This window comes from Lissotriton helveticus, chromosome 7 (genome assembly GCF_964261635.1).
Source record: "Lissotriton helveticus chromosome 7, aLisHel1.1, whole genome shotgun sequence".
Lineage (NCBI taxonomy): Eukaryota > Metazoa > Chordata > Amphibia > Caudata > Salamandridae > Lissotriton > Lissotriton helveticus.
In genome coordinates, this window is record NC_136068.1 from 987,399,478 (window position 1) to 987,416,595 (window position 17,118).

General features: G+C 50.0%; 1 protein-coding gene and 1 pseudogene across 1 annotated transcript in view; one reads left to right on the top strand and one right to left on the bottom strand.

The window, feature by feature from the left end:
- The first annotated feature begins 951 nt into the window (after positions 1–951).
- Positions 952–17,118, top strand: part of GM2A (ganglioside GM2 activator) — a 68,918-nt gene continuing 52,751 nt past the window's right edge. The window contains exon 1 of the mRNA XM_078653626.1: positions 952–1,517. Within this exon, the coding sequence (XP_078509752.1) occupies positions 1,034–1,517 (484 nt within the window). The 5' untranslated portion in view covers positions 952–1,033. The remainder of the gene's footprint in view (positions 1,518–17,118) is intronic.
- LOC144767252 (SLC35A4 upstream open reading frame protein pseudogene) lies at positions 4,018–5,063 on the bottom strand (annotated as a pseudogene).

Sequence of the window (17,118 nt, forward strand, 5' to 3'; positions counted from 1 at the left end):
ATACCAACCAAAAAGTGGCACAAACCCACGACCCTGAGAATAATAGGCTCAAGCCGACCCTGAGAGAAAGAGCCACATGCACAACTGACTGAGCCAGCCGGAAAGAGAAGCGGACCAAACCCAACGGGAACAGAGGCCTGCACAGGACGACACAGGTGCTCCTTTGTGACTGTGACGAGGAAGACAATGACTCGGAGTAATGAACATTACCGGTAAGTAACTGAGTCAACACTCTACGTCAACAATTCCAGTCTACGACACTCTACTCCCCCCACTCCACTCTAGGACACTCCATGCCACTAACTTTTAGCCATGCTGAACAGCAGCCACACAGGTGTACAACGTGGCAAAAACGCATTGCCAAAGCCAATAGCTCTTGTGTAGGTGAGACCTATTAGCTTTGCCAATGCTTTTTTGTGGGGAAGTTCTGCTTCCCACAGAGACTGCACTGGATCCGCACAGGAAGCTGAACTTCAAGCTTGCACGCACATGTCAAGGCCTAGGAAAGGTATATACGTGAAAGCAAGTACAAAACAGCCAACCATGCTGTGAGAAACGGGGACATCTGATAATAAATCTTTTTTTTTTATTTCCGAAATTCTTTATTGTATATATAAAAATATAATTTTACATACAGGGAAGAGGCTTATACAAGAGTGGAAAGAAGAAAAGAGAGAAAAAAGAGAGAAAAGAGAAAAGGAAAAAAAAGGGGGGGGGGTGGCATTCCGTACTCTTGAGATCATTCGCCCATTCGTAGTCTCATAGTCCAAAGTCTCATAGTCTCATAGTCATATTGCGTCCATTGGTGTTCCTTGGCGTTGTGACCAAGCATCTTGCTCCCCGCACCGCCCCGGGGGATAGTGGAGAGAGATATAGGTTATAGGTTAAGTAGGAGATGTACACGGTGCTCTGTTGGCACTAGCCTGTTTCTGCCCGTGACCTCAGATGTATCACGTTCACGCCTACGGTGTAATAACGATTGAAGAAAACTAAAGACATACATGAAGAATATGCATGGAACAGAGCATTCAAGATGCTCCCAGCGTCCAGCAGAGGGCTCCCTTCCACTGAGACGAGCTGTAACCAGTTAGGTGCTGCTTTCGTGTTGTTGCCGTCTAGGAAGCGTTCCGTGAGGACGGAAGTTAAAGCTCAGCTCTGGCACTGGGAGTGCACGGGGCCGTGCACCGCTGACAGCCTCTCCGTCCCTAGAGCACGGGGCACCGTGCCGCAGGAGCAGGGCGGTGCCTTTGAAGGCGGCGGGAGTTACTCCATCCAGCGGAATGGGGGAAGTGCCACGGGCCACACAAGGGGTGGGACACACGTGATCTCTTATCAAGTGACCCCGGCAGAGCACGGACACAGGGCTTTTGTGCTCCCTTTTCCGGATACCGGGCCAGCTTGTTATCAGCGTCTGAGCCTGGGACACCCGGGCCCGGCAGGGATCCAAGGGACGGAGGTGCGGTATATAAGGGACAGAAATCAGAGCCCAGCACCCGGTGCCTTCCCATCCGCTGCAGGTAAGTGCTGCCACTGGAGCGCCGAGCCGGGTCCCTCTGCTGCCACGGGGAGGCCCCGCTGTCAGCATCAGTTAGTTCCCTTTGGTTAGTCATGAGACACTCTTCGGTCACTGACCCAAAGCTGCTGCTGAGACCACCCGCAGTGACCGTACCCCCTTCCCACCCTTCAGATCCTCGCCTGCCCCCTTACTGCATGCTCTTACTGGACCTGACTGCAGTGATCGAACTCCACGGTCACTTCGACGTCGTAGAATCTTCAGAATCTCTCCTGTTAGATGGACCCCTCTGCCTGTAACGGACAGGCCCGGCTTTAGGGAGGTGCGACTGGTGTAGCCCAACTCGCGCTGTCACGTTGGGTGAGGGGCAAGCTCCGTGTTTAGAATTAACTTATGGGTTTAAAAGCACGTGTTGCAGAATTCCTTGTGCGTCCTGTAGTTTTCAGGCGCCAAAAAAATGTCAAGATAATTGGTGATTAATGTTCCTGCTGGATAGAGATCAAAGGTTTGTCTAGTGGCAGTTTTGACTCATCCTAAAGTAGCCCAGAGAGTTCCTGTGCTTGCTACATAGAACGTGTATCCTGCAGATCACGGAACTGAGTGTGAATGGACTATGAGTAGCGCTATAAAAACATAACATCTATGTTTGGGAAGGGCACTGTTGAGAGGGTGTGGTAAGGAAATTCGTGAAGGTGGGGAGCAAAAAGATTGTCGCACCAGCCCAAAAGCCGGCCCTGGTCACGGAGCGGCCATCTGAGTGACTAGAACCACTAGTTATCTTTCTAACTCTTACCAACCCCAACTGCCACTTTGCCCCTTTGCAGTCACAGGAGCACCTCTTGCCACTGGGCTGCCCTTGGTATCCCTGTGCCTTCATGGCTCCCTCGCATTGGGGCCCCTGCTCGTCTCTTTTCTCACTTTATCCAATTACCCTTTTTAGGTCTCGGTTGTTTTTTAAAGTGCTGCTGTCAAAGATAACTATTTGTAATAACATGCTTAGTGGGCTTTCCTTCCCTCCCTTTCAGCATCGGATTTCTTCGACCGTCTCTTTTACATAGTTGCCTTGAGACTTTGTCAGTCATGCTTTGTTCTAGCCCAGTGGATCATTTATTTCTCACCTATTGGATGTTTCAGTGTATCCCTCTGCATCCACTCAAGGCCTTCCATTGAGGGACTTTACAATTATAGCCCTCTATCCTTTCCTTCTTGCTCCCTCCCATGTGCCTTTCAGTAACATGCTAATGCGGTGTACTTTAGCAATTAAGCCGAGCCCTGTTTGCTTTGGTTATTATGTCTCCTCGGGGCTGTGGGAAAGAACACACAGACACACCTTTAAAAAGTACGCTATAATGATGGGGCAAGGCTAGGCTCTTACATTTAAATTGTCAGCTCCCATATCTTTGCAAACTAATATACATGTGTAAAATGTTAAGGGTTGAATACTCACTTGTAAATGTAATCCATCAAGATAACTTTCTACAATAATGTGCGGATGCTCCTTTAAGGGAGTATCCCATCATGCACTACTCTGGTGTTACTTCAGTTTGTTTTGGTGGACCCTCAGGATCCTGACATCATATGTGATTAGGGTGACCAACTGGAATGGGTGCAAATTTAGGAAGGTCAGTGTAAAAATTCAGGACAAAGGGTCAACATTCAGGACAAAAATTCAGGACAGAAGGTCACAATTGCAGACAAAAATTTGGGACAAAACATACGTTTTACAGACATATCAGAGGAGGTGGCACAATAATATTTAAGTAAGTAAATAGACACCCAAAATAGATCCAAGTCAAAATAAGTTTATATAAGGTTGAGACAATCGTGGACTCCACAATTTTTCAGTATGTGCGAAGCTTTGCAAAGCGACATTAGGCCCTTTCTGCAATCAAGATTTGTGCTAATGTAACAATAAACATGAAATAGTATTGTTTTATTTCTATTTTGAAATCTGACTTTTAACTGTACAGTGAAAACGCTGTTAGTTATTTTATTTTCTCCACCATGGTACCAAGACAAAAGCGGAATGCCTTGCCTTAGTCCGATGCAGGAAAAGGCACACCACATGCTGTCACTAGCAACTTCTCTACATAATTTGTTAAGCAGAGCAAGAAAGGAACAGCACATTTTATAGCAAATTCAGACCTGTGGAACAATACACTTTGTTTGGTAAGCATGCAGATAGTTGTGATAATTCTGGGCCAAACTTAATACAGTCCTTCCTAAATCCTTAAAGACTTCAAACTGCAGACCTTGAAATTCGACCCAAAACTTCAATGCTTCACTAAAGTAAAGGCACCAAATCACTTGCTGAGTATAGAGCAGGAGGGTTTCTTATTTGCAGCCTCTTACAGAACCATATTCTCAAGAAAATAGGTGACAGAAGTTATGTTCCCAAACGAAAACAGTGCAGCAGAGACCTCGTAGCATTGAGAATCAGAGTACAAACCTGGCTGAAGCAGACCCACGTTCATCTGCTTTGCAATTCAGAGATACTTTAGAATTTAAGAAAAAGCATCATCAACAACTTGACCTTTGGAAACCAGTTGAAGTAATGCACGCTTTCCATTATGAGAGATTTCTGCTGAAATAAAGAAAACTTTTTCTTTATACATCAACTATTAAAATAGTACAACTATATCTTAAGAGTCTTCAGGTCAGAAAAGGAAATGAAAATGCTCCTTAGTTCCAGTATAGACACCCAAACTAAGTCTAATTCGTAGTGTGTGATCAGATAGGCTGAGTTGTCAAACACCTTTCTGAGTCAACAATAAAACAGCATACAATTCTCTCATTAAGAATGTGTGCACATATTTCATTGTGCAGGTTCTTTAACCCTATCCATGCTGCAGTCGGCCATTGGCCGACAGCAGCACTACCTCGCTGGTGCTGCCGTCGGCCAATGGCCGACGCGGCTCCACTTCCGCAAAAAGGGTGGCGCAGCCAACGGGTTAAGGTTAGCAGCATGAGAGCTGCAATATCTGGGGTGCTTTGCTCGTCTGGACGCCCTTTCTTAAAAGAGCTAAGGTAATCACAGATAGTAGTTTGCTCGATGTTCGGAACAGCATAGTTCTGAGCTGCATAGATCCCGGTGCAGGCATTAATAGCAAAACCTGGGACAGCTGAGGCTCGGAGCTAGGTCACCACATAGCCCGCAAGGAAGCCCTTCAGAAATGGAGAACTTAGCAACGAGCCTTCCAGGGTCACACCAGCTTGCACCTCCTCTTCCACCCGACGCTGCAATCCTTCCAACTTATCTTTCAGAAAAGCCAAATCTTTCAGCTTTGCTGTAGAACCCTTGTTGTCCGCTATCTTCACCAGTAAATTGTTAGGCGCATGCTATCATTACAATTGGGCCAATTGTCATTCTATAAGTGCTAATCAGCTGCACTCTCAGAATGTCAATGGGCCTCTCCACAGTCTGGCGAGGTCCAGGAGGGGCCGCTGCAGGCAGCCTCTACAGTTTGAAAGATAGGAGAGAGGCCCGAGTGAAAACTTTTCACTCGGGGCCTCTCATAGGGAAACAGCATACCTTACTGAAATTTCCCATGTCGATTTTAGTATGATGTCTGTAAGGCATCCGTAATTTGGGGACCTCAAATTACGGACGCCTTGTGACATCATACTAAAATAACGGCCGGTCCATGAAATTTACGGACGGTTGGTCACCCTATATGTGATCACACTGATTCTGACACTGGGGAGGAGTGTGCAATGTTTAATACCTCACTGAAGATTGTTTAGGACTACAAGTAAGTAATTTTACTGCCCTTCATGGTATCTTCAATCATAACTAATAATATTAAATACAGCATAAGTCCATCTCTCTGAGCAAATGCTGCACATCAGGATGCTAAAAATGACGACAGAAGGATCATTTGACAGAACAGGCTGCACAAAAACAGTTCTAACCACAAGGCGGCCTGCTCTGGAGTCTAAATGCACAGAGTAATACTTGGTGAACGTATGAATGGATCTCCAAGTCTCTGGCCGGAGACTGTCTGAGATTAGAGCATCTCTTAGTATGTGTACAGTGGCAGCTTTTCACCGCATAGAATGGGAGGTGTGTTAAAATATCGACAGCAAAAATATTGCGGTAACGGAATATCGTGGCTAAAATACTCCGGAGAACAATATGGAGCAGCTAAGTGCACATATGTAAGTATAGATTTACTATTCTTAACTCCACAGCTACATACCTTGTAGATATATAATGCCAAAGTACCTGTTTTTAAGTGGAGTTAAGTAAAGTAAAAACTTCCCATCTCCATATTTCGGCCATCGATAACTTCGCCAGAATATTCTGGTGGCACAATATAGATTTTTTTGTTCATGTTATATTAAGGTGAGATATCACAGAATGAAATTTGGTTTATAGGCTGATGCTCATTACCTTTCTTAAACATAGGGTAATGGATGAAACCATTCGAACTGTGCAAATGGGCCCAAAAATGTCAAAGAGCTGTTTAGTCATTCTAAATAGCTCCTGTCCAGCTAGAAACTGAAGGCTCGCCTAAATCTAGCTTGTGCGGACATTTCTTCCTTGAGAGGAATGTCTTAGGAAACTGTGCCCAGCAATAAAGTTCGATTAATGTTGAAGTCTGAAACCGCTTTGAGCAAGAAGAGAGATTGATGGTTGGCTGGGGTATAGAAGGTGACAATAAAGTCTGGAAAACACACCTGACAGCATTCCAATGCTAAAAGAATACATTTTACTTTCACTTACTTAATCAGAAGTGTTGAGATCAGTGGAAGTGGAGGAAAAACACAGAAAAAGTACCCTGACCAGGTCATCAAACGAATCTGGTTGTTAAATCTGGAGTGGAGATATTAGTGTTTCCTGATGAAGATATCTATTTGACGAACTCCCCAGTCAGAAAAGACATTGCGGTGCACTTTGCTATTCAGAAATCTCTTCTGGTATTTTTGAATTTTGAACTGCTGAGAACATCCACTCCCACTTTGTCCTCATGTAGAATTTGAACTGCAGTGATTTGCAGGTTCTTGACTATCAGTCATTTCTCATGCTCTATGCCTGCAGGGACAGAGGGCCTGATTCAAAATGTTCGTTTCCCCTGGTGGAAGGACGGCCAGCCTGATTTCTAAATGACTGTCTAGCTGGCGGTCATTTATAAAGGGATTGGCTGGAACCGCCATCACGGCGATTCCCCTCAATGCATTTTATTGTTTGCTGCAGGGCTTCATCAGAAGGATGCACCAATGCAACAAACAATCTTTTTTTCATATCAAAAATAAAATCCTGAAACTAAGTGATGCTCCCCTCGCTATGGGAGGCTTCTCCAATGATGGGGGAAGCATTAGAATGTTTTTAGTGTTCCTTACCGCCAGTTTTACCTGGCTGTAAGGAACAGTAAACAAGCATTGGAAATGCAATAGGTCTCGGATTTATGAGTTAGAGCAAATGGCATTGTAAATGGCAATGTCTTTTTGCCATGTGCTATGGAGAGTATGCATGTGGTGTGGATCACCCTGCATACTCAAACACTGGTCACCCTGCATACTCACACTCTGCTGGCCCTGCACACTCACACACTGCTGGCCCTGGACACCCACATTCTGATCACCCTGCATACTCACATACTGATCACCCTGCATACTCAAACACGGGTCACCCTGCATACTCACACTCTGCTCGCCCTGCATACTCACACTCTGCTGGCCCTGCATACTCACACTCTGCTGGCCCTGCACACTCACACACTGCTGGCCCTGGACACCCACATTCTGATCACCCTGCATACTCACATACTGATCACCCTGCATACTCAAACACGGGTCACCCTGCATACTCACACTCTGCTGGCCCTGCATACTCACACTCTGCTGGCCCTGCATACTCACACTCTGCTGGCCCTGCACACTCACACACTGTTGGCCCTGGACACCCACATGCTGATCACCCTGCATACTCACATACTGATCACCCTGCATACTCAAACACGGGTCACCCTGCATACTCACACTCTGCTCGCCCTGCATACTCACACTCTGCTGGCCCTGCACACTCACACACTGCTGGCCCTGGACACCCACATACTGATCACCCTGCATACTCGCATACTGATCACCCTGCATACTCAAACACTGCTCATCCTGCATACTCACACTCTGCTCACCCTGCATACTCACACTCTGCTGGCCCTGCACACTCACACACTGCTGGCACTGGACACCCACATACTGCTCACCCTGCATACTCACACTCTGCTCACCCTGCATACTCACACTCTGCTCACCCTGCACACTCACACTCTTCTCGCCCTGCACACTCACACTCTTCTCGCCCTGCACACTCTCACTATGCTCGCCCTGCACACTCACACTCTGCTCGCCCTGCACACTCACACTCTGATGGCCCTGCACACTCACACACTGCTGGCCCTGGACACCCACATACTGATCACCCTGCATACTCGCATACTGATCACCCTGCATACTCAAACACTGCTCATCCTGCATACTCACACTCTGCTCACCCTGCATACTCACACTCTGCTGGCCCTGCACACTCACACACTGCTGGCACTGGACACCCACATACTGCTCACCCTGCATACTCACGCTCTGTTCACCCTGCATACTCACACTCTGCTCACCCTGCACACTCGCACTCTTCTCGCCCTGCACATTCACACACTGCTGGCCCTGCATACTCACATACTGATCACCCTGCATACTCACATACTGATCACCCTGCATACTCACACTCTGCTCACCCTGCATACTCACACTCTGCTCACCCTGCATACTCACACTCTGCTCACCCTGCACACTCACACTCTGCTCGCCCTGCACATTCACACACTGCTGGCCCTGGACACCCACATACTGATCACCCTGCATACTCACATACTGATCACCCTGCATACTCACACTCTGCTCACCCTGCATACTCACACTCTGCTCACCCTGCATACTCACACTCTGCTCACCCTGCATACTCACACACTGCTCACCCTGCATACTCACACTCTGCTGGCCCTGGACACCCACATACTGATCACCCTGCATACTCACATACTGATCACCCTGCATACTCAAACACGGGTCACCCTGCATACTCACACTCTGCTGGCCCTGCACACTCACACACTGCTGGCCCTGGACACCCACATACTGATCACCCTGCATACTCACATACTGATCACCCTGCATACTCAAACACTGCTCATCCTGCATACTCACACTCTGCTCACCCTGCATACTCACACTCTGCTGGCCCTGCACACTCACACACTGCTGGCCCTGGACACCCACATACTGATCACCCTGCATACTCACATACTGATCACCCTGCATACTCAAACACTGCTCATCCTGCATACTCACACTCTGCTCACCCTGCATACTCACACTCTGCTGGCCCCGCACACTCACACACTGCTGGCCCTGGACACCCACATACTGATCACCCTGCATACTCACATACTGATCACCCTGCATACTCAAACACTGCTCATCCTGCATACTCACACTCTGCTCACCCTGCATACTCACACTCTGCTGGCCCCGCACACTCACACACTGCTGACACTGGACACCCACATACTGCTCACCCTGCATACTCACACTCTGGTCACCCTGCATACTCACACTCTGCTCACCCTGCACACTCTCACTCTGCTCGCCCTGCACACTCACACTCTGATGGCCCTGCACACTCACACACTGCTGGCCCTGGACACCCACATACTGATCACCCTGCATACTCACATACTGATCACCCTGCATACTCAAACACTGCTCATCCTGCATACTCACACTCTGCTCACCCTGCATACTCACACTCTGCTGGCCCTGCACACTCACACACTGCTGGCCCTGGACACCCACATACTGATCACCCTGCATACTCACATACTGACCACCCTGCATACTCACACTCTGCTGGCCCTGCACACTCACACACTGCTGGCACTGGACACCCACATACTGCTCACCCTGCATACTCACGCTCTGTTCACCCTGCATACTCACACTCTGCTCACCCTGCACATTCACACACTGCTGGCCCTGGACACCCACATACTGATCACCCTGCATACTCACATACTGACCACCCTGGATACTCAAACACTGCTCACCCTGCAGACTCACACTCTGCTCACCCTGCATACTCACACTCTGCTCGCCCTGCACATTCACACACTGCTGGCCCTGGACACCCACATACTGATCACCCTGCATACTCACATACTGACCACCCTGCATACTCACATACTGATCACCCTGCATACTCACATACTGATCACCCTGCATACTCACATACTGATCACCCTGCATACTCAAACACTGCTCACCCTGGATACTCAAACACTGCTCACCCTGCATAGTCACACACTGCTCACCCTGCATACTCGCACACTGCTCACCCTGCATACTCACACTCTGCTCGCCCTGCACATTCACACACTGCTGGCCCTGGACACCCACATACTGATCACCCTGCATACTCACATACTGACCACCCTGCATACTCACATACTGATCACCCTGCATACTCACATACTGATCACCCTGCATACTCACATACTGATCACCCTGCATACTCAAACACTGCTCACCCTGGATACTCAAACACTGCTCACCCTGCATAGTCACACACTGCTCACCCTGCATACTCGCACACTGCTCACCCTGCATACTCACACTCTGCTGGCCCTGCACACTCACACACTGCTGGCCCTGGACACCCACATACTGATCACCCTGCATACTCACATATTGAACACCCTGCATACTCACACTCTGCTCACCCTGCATACTCACACTCTGCTCACCCTGCACAATCACACACTGCTGGCCCTGGACACCCATACACTGATCACCCTGCATACTCACATACTGATTACCCTGCATACTCAAACACTGCTCACCGTGCATCACATTTCTTACCACCCAATATTTCTTTCAGAAATTGATTCTCGTTAAGCATAATTATAGAAGAAACGGGAAGAATTTTATAGAAGGTCTGCAAATAAAAGAATCGTTTTAACAAATGACGCGGTATTATTTTTAGAAATGCGCAAGTCTTTAAAACTGCAAAATGATTTTAGAAACGCGCAGGTATTTGAATGTCTTCGTATTTTTTGATTGCATTAGTATTTAAAAAGTACAGAATTCTTTAAATAGATCGGTAGCATTAGGTGAAACACGGAGCAACATTCTGTACATGTGGGCTGAATTATATTCATAACCGTGTAGAATTATTTTTATAGCTTACTATAAAATGATCTTGCGTTTATACTGGCAACTGCATGATTCATTTGTGTTTAATCGTACCTGACTTGAAATTCGACAGGCATATTTTAACAACAAGCATTTACAATGCAATGGTTTTGCCTTTGTTAAAGTTAGAGCTATTGGCATTGCTCTTGACACTCTGAAGCTCCACTCTGAAGCTCCACTCTGAAGCTCCACTCTGAAGCTCCACTCTGCACTCTGAAGCTGCACTCTGAAGCTCCACTCTGCACTCTGAAGCTCCACTCTGAAGCTCCACTCTGAAGCTCCACTCTGAAGCTCCACTCTGAAGCTCCACTCTGCACTCTGAAGCTCCACTCTGCACTCTGAATCTGCACTCTGAAGCTCCACTCTGCACTCTGAAGCTCCACTCTGCACTCTGAAGCTCCACTCTGCACTCTGAAGCTCCACTCTGCACTCTGAAGCTCCACTCTGCACTCTGAAGCTCCACTCTGCACTCTGAAGCTCCACTCTGCACTCTGAAGCTCCACTCTGAAGCTCCACTCTGCACTCTGAAGCTCCACTCTGAAGCTCCACTCTGCACTCTGAAGCTCCACTCTGAAGCTCCACTCTGCACTCTGAAGCTCCACTCTGAAGCTCCACTCTGCACTCTGAAGCTCCACTCTGAAGCTCCACTCTGCACTCTGAAGCTCCACTCAGAAGCTCCACTCTGCACTCTGAAGCTCCACTCTGAAGCTCCACTCTGAAGCTCCACTCTGAAGCTCCACTCTGAAGCTCCACTCTGAAGCTCCACTCTGAAGCTCCACTCTGAAGCTCCACTCTGAAGCGCCACTCTGAAGCGCCACTCTGAAGCGCCACTCTGCAGCTCCACTCTGCAGCTCCACTCTGAATCTGCAGCTCCACTCTGAATCTGCAGCTCCACTCTGAATCTGCAGCTCCACTCTGAATCTGCAGCTCCACTCTGCACTCTGAAGCTCCACTCTGAAGCTCCACTCTGAAGCTCCACTCTGAAGCTCCACTCTGAAGCTCCACTCTGCAGCTCCACTCTGCAGCTCCACTCTGAATCTGCAGCTCCACTCTGAATCTGCAGCTCCACTCTGAATCTGCAGCTCCACTCTGAATCTGCAGCTCCACTCTGAAGCTCCACTCTGAAGCTCCACTCTGAAGCTCCACTCTGAAGCTCCACTCTGCACTCTGAAGCTCCACTCTGCACTCTGAAGCTCCACTCTGCACTCTGAAGCTCCACTCTGCACTCTGAAGCTCCACTCTGAAGCTCCACTCTGAAGCTCCACTCTGAAGCTCCACTCTGAAGCTCCACTCTGAAGCTCCACTCTGCACTCTGAAGCTCCACTCTGCACTCTGAAGCTCCACTCTGAAGCTCCACTCTGCACTCTGAAGCTCCACTCTGAAGCTCCACTCTCCACTCTGAAGCTCCACTCTGAAGCTCCACTCTCCACTCTGAAGCTCCACTCTGAAGCTCCACTCTGAAGCTCCACTCTGAAGCTCCACTCTGCACTCTGAAGCTCCACTCTGAAGCTCCACTCTGCACTCTGAAGCTGCACTCTGAAGCTCCACTCTGCACTCTGAAGCTGCACTCTGAAGCTCCACTCTGCACTCTGAAGCTGCACTCTGAAGCTCCACTCTGCACTCTGAAGCTCCACTCTGCACTCTGAAGCTCCACTCTGCACTCTGAAGCTCCACTCTGCACTCTGAAGCTCCACTCTGCACTCTGAAGCTCCACTCTGCACTCTGAAGCTCCACTCTGAAGCTCCACTCTGAAGCTCCACTCTGAAGCTCCACTCTGAAGCTCCACTCTGAAGCTCCACTCTGAAGCTCCACTCTGAAGCGCCACTCTGAAGCTCCACTCTGCAGCTCCACTCTGAATCTGCAGCTCCACTCTGAAGCTCCACTCTGAAGCTCCACTCTGAAGCTCCACTCTGAAGCTCCACTCTGAAGCTCCACTCTGAAGCTCCACTCTGAAGCTCCACTCTGCACTCTGAAGCTCCACTCTGCACTCTGAAGCTCCACTCTGCACTCTGAAGCTCCACTCTGCACTCTGAAGCTCCACTCTGCACTCTGAAGCTCCACTCTGAAGCTCCACTCTGAAGCTCCACTCTGCACTCTGAAGCTCCACTCTGCACTCTGAAGCTCCACTCTGAAGCTCCACTCTGAAGCTCCACTCTGCACTCTGAAGCTCCACTCTGAAGCTCCACTCTGCACTCTGAAGCTCCACTCTGAAGCTCCACTCTGAAGCTCCACTCTGCACTCTGAAGCTCCACTCTGAAGCTCCACTCTGCACTCTGAAGCTCCACTCTGCACTCTGAATCTGCACTCTGAAGCTCCACTCTGCACTCTGAAGCTCCACTCTGCACTCTGAAGCTCCACTCTGCACTCTGAAGCTCCACTCTGCACTCTGAAGCTCCACTCTGCACTCTGAAGCTCCACTCTGCACTCTGAAGCTCCACTCTGCACTCTGAAGCTCCACTCTGAAGCTCCACTCTGCACTCTGAAGCTCCACTCTGAAGCTCCACTCTGCACTCTGAAGCTCCACTCTGAAGCTCCACTCTGCACTCTGAAGCTCCACTCTGAAGCTCCACTCTGCACTCTGAAGCTCCACTCTGAAGCTCCACTCTGCACTCTGAAGCTCCACTCTGAAGCTCCACTCTGAAGCTCCACTCTGAAGCTCCACTCTGAAGCTCCACTCTGAAGCTCCACTCTGAAGCTCCACTCTGAAGCTCCACTCTGAAGCTCCACTCTGAAGCGCCACTCTGAAGCGCCACTCTGAAGCGCCACTCTGCAGCTCCACTCTGCAGCTCCACTCTGAATCTGCAGCTCCACTCTGAATCTGCAGCTCCACTCTGAATCTGCAGCTCCACTCTGAATCTGCAGCTCCACTCTGAATCTGCAGCTCCACTCTGCACTCTGAAGCTCCACTCTGAAGCTCCACTCTGAAGCTCCACTCTGAAGCTCCACTCTGCACTCTGAAGCTCCACTCTGCACTCTGAAGCTCCACTCTGCACTCTGAAGCTCCACTCTGCACTCTGAAGCTCCACTCTGAAGCTCCACTCTGAAGCTCCACTCTGAAGCTCCACTCTGCACTCTGAAGCTCCACTCTGAAGCTCCACTCTGCACTCTGAAGCTCCACTCTGCACTCTGAAGCTCCACTCTGCACTCTGAAGCTCCACTCTGCACTCTGAAGCTCCACTCTGAAGCTCCACTCTGCACTCTGAAGCTCCACTCTGAAGCTCCACTCTGCACTCTGAAGCTCCACTCTGAAGCTCCACTCTGCACTCTGAAGCTCCACTCTGAAGCTCCACTCTGCACTCTGAAGCTCCACTCTGAAGCTCCACTCTGCACTCTGAAGCTCCACTCTGAAGCTCCACTCTCCACTCTGAAGCTCCACTCTGAAGCTCCACTCTGAAGCTCCACTCTGAAGCGCCACTCTGAAGCGCCACTCTGAAGCTCCACTCTGAAGCTCCACTCTGAAGCTCCACTCTGAAGCTCCACTCTGCAGCTCCACTCTGCAGCTCCACTCTGAATCTGCAGCTCCACTCTGAATCTGCAGCTCCACTCTGAATCTGCAGCTCCACTCTGAATCTGCAGCTCCACTCTGAATCTGCAGCTCCACTCTGAATCTGCAGCTCCACTCTGAATCTGCAGCTCCACTCTGAATCTGCAGCTCCACTCTGCAGCTCCACTCTGAAGCTCCACTCTGAAGCTCCACTCTGAAGCTCCACTCTGAAGCTCCACTCTGAAGCTCCACTCTGAAGCTCCACTCTGAAGCTCCACTCTGCACTCTGAAGCTCCACTCTGCACTCTGAAGCTCCACTCTGCACTCTGAAGCTCCACTCTGCACTCTGAAGCTCCACTCTGAAGCTCCACTCTGAAGCTCCACTCTGCACTCTGAAGCTCCACTCTGCACTCTGAAGCTCCACTCTGAAGCTCCACTCTGCACTCTGAAGCTCCACTCTGAAGCTCCACTCTGCACTCTGAAGCTCCACTCTGAAGCTCCACTCTCCACTCTGAAGCTCCACTCTGAAGCTCCACTCTGAAGCTCCACTCTGAAGCTCCACTCTGAAGCTCCACTCTGCACTCTGAAGCTCCACTCTGAAGCTCCACTCTGCACTCTGAAGCTCCACTCTGAAGCTCCACTCTGCACTCTGAAGCTGCACTCTGAAGCTCCACTCTGCACTCTGAAGCTGCACTCTGAAGCTCCACTCTGCACTCTGAAGCTGCACTCTGAAGCTCCACTCTGCACTCTGAAGCTCCACTCTGCACTCTGAAGCTCCACTCTGCACTCTGAAGCTCCACTCTGCACTCTGAAGCTCCACTCTGAAGCTCCACTCTGAAGCTCCACTCTGAAGCTCCACTCTGAAGCTCCACTCTGAAGCTCCACTCTGAAGCTCCACTCTGAAGCTCCACTCTGAAGCTCCACTCTGAAGCGCCACTCTGAAGCTCCACTCTGCAGCTCCACTCTGAATCTGCAGCTCCACTCTGAAGCTCCACTCTGAAGCTCCACTCTGAAGCTCCACTCTGAAGCTCCACTCTGAAGCTCCACTCTGAAGCTCCACTCTGAAGCTCCACTCTGCACTCTGAAGCTCCACTCTGCACTCTGAAGCTCCACTCTGCACTCTGAAGCTCCACTCTGCACTCTGAAGCTCCACTCTGCACTCTGAAGCTCCACTCTGCACTCTGAAGCTCCACTCTGAAGCTCCACTCTGAAGCTCCACTCTGAAGCTCCACTCTGAAGCTCCACTCTGCACTCTGAAGCTCCACTCTGCACTCTGAAGCTCCACTCTGCACTCTGAAGCTCCACTCTGAAGCTCCACTCTGCACTCTGAAGCTCCACTCTGAAGCTCCACTCTGCACTCTGAAGCTGCACTCTGAAGCTCCACTCTGCACTCTGAAGCTGCACTCTGAAGCTCCACTCTGCACTCTGAAGCTGCACTCTGAAGCTCCACTCTGCACTCTGAAGCTCCACTCTGAAGCTCCACTCTGCACTCTGAAGCTCCACTCTGAAGCTCCACTCTGCACTCTGAAGCTCCACTCTGAAGCTCCACTCTGCACTCTGAAGCTCCACTCTGAAGCTCCACTCTGCACTCTGAAGCTCCACTCTGAAGCTCCACTCTGAAGCTCCACTCTGAAGCTCCACTCTGCAGCTCCACTCTGCAGCTCCACTCTGAATCTGCAGCTCCACTCTGAATCTGCAGCTCCACTCTGAATCTGCAGCTCCACTCTGAATCTGCAGCTCCACTCTGCACTCTGAAGCTCCACTCTGCACTCTGAAGCTCCACTCTGAAGCTCCACTCTGCACTCTGAAGCTCCACTCTGAAGCTCCACTCTCCACTCTGAAGCTCCACTCTGAAGCTCCACTCTGAAGCTCCACTCTGAAGCTCCACTCTGAAGCTCCACTCTGCACTCTGAAGCTCCACTCTGCACTCTGAAGCTCCACTCTGCACTCTGAAGCTCCACTCTGCACTCTGAAGCTCCACTCTGCACTCTGAAGCTCCACTCTGAAGCTCCACTCTGCACTCTGAAGCTCCACTCTGAAGCTCCACTCTGCACTCTGAAGCTCCACTCTGAAGCTCCACTCTGAAGCTCCACTCTGAAGCTCCACTCTGAAGCTCCACTCTGAAGCTCCACTCTGCACTCTGAAGCTCCACTCTGCACTCTGAAGCTCCACTCTGCACTCTGAAGCTCCACTCTGAAGCTCCACTCTGCACTCTGAAGCTCCACTCTGAAGCTCCACTCTGCACTCTGAAGCTGCACTCTGAAGCTCCACTCTGCACTCTGAAGCTGCACTCTGAAGCTCCACTCTGCACTCTGAAGCTGCACTCTGAAGCTCCACTCTGCACTCTGAAGCTGCACTCTGAAGCTGCACTCTGAAGCTGCACTCTGAAGCTGCACTCTGAAGCTCCACTCTGAAGCTCCACTCTGAAGCTCCACTCTGAAGCTCCACTCTGAAGCTCCACTCTGAAGCTCCACTCTGAAGCTCCACTCTGAAGCTCCACTCTGCAGCTCCACTCTGAATCTGCAGCTCCACTCTGAATCTGCAGCTCCACTCTGAATCTGCAGCTCCACTCTGCACTCTGAAGCTCCACTCTGAAGCTCCACTCTGAAGCTCCACTCTGCACTCTGAAGCTCCACTCTGCACTCTGAAGCTCCACTCTGCACTCTGAAGCTCCACTCTGCACTCTGAAGCTCCACTCTGCACTCTGAAGCTCCACTCTGCACTCTGAAGCTCCACTCTGCACTCTGAAGCTCCACTCTGCACTGTGCTCCTGAAAGGACAGTTCTGGGACACCATGACGCACCACTACCCTTCGGTGTCAGTGTGTGACCAAGAAACGCAGGGATCCGTGATACACACGTGGGGGTGCATG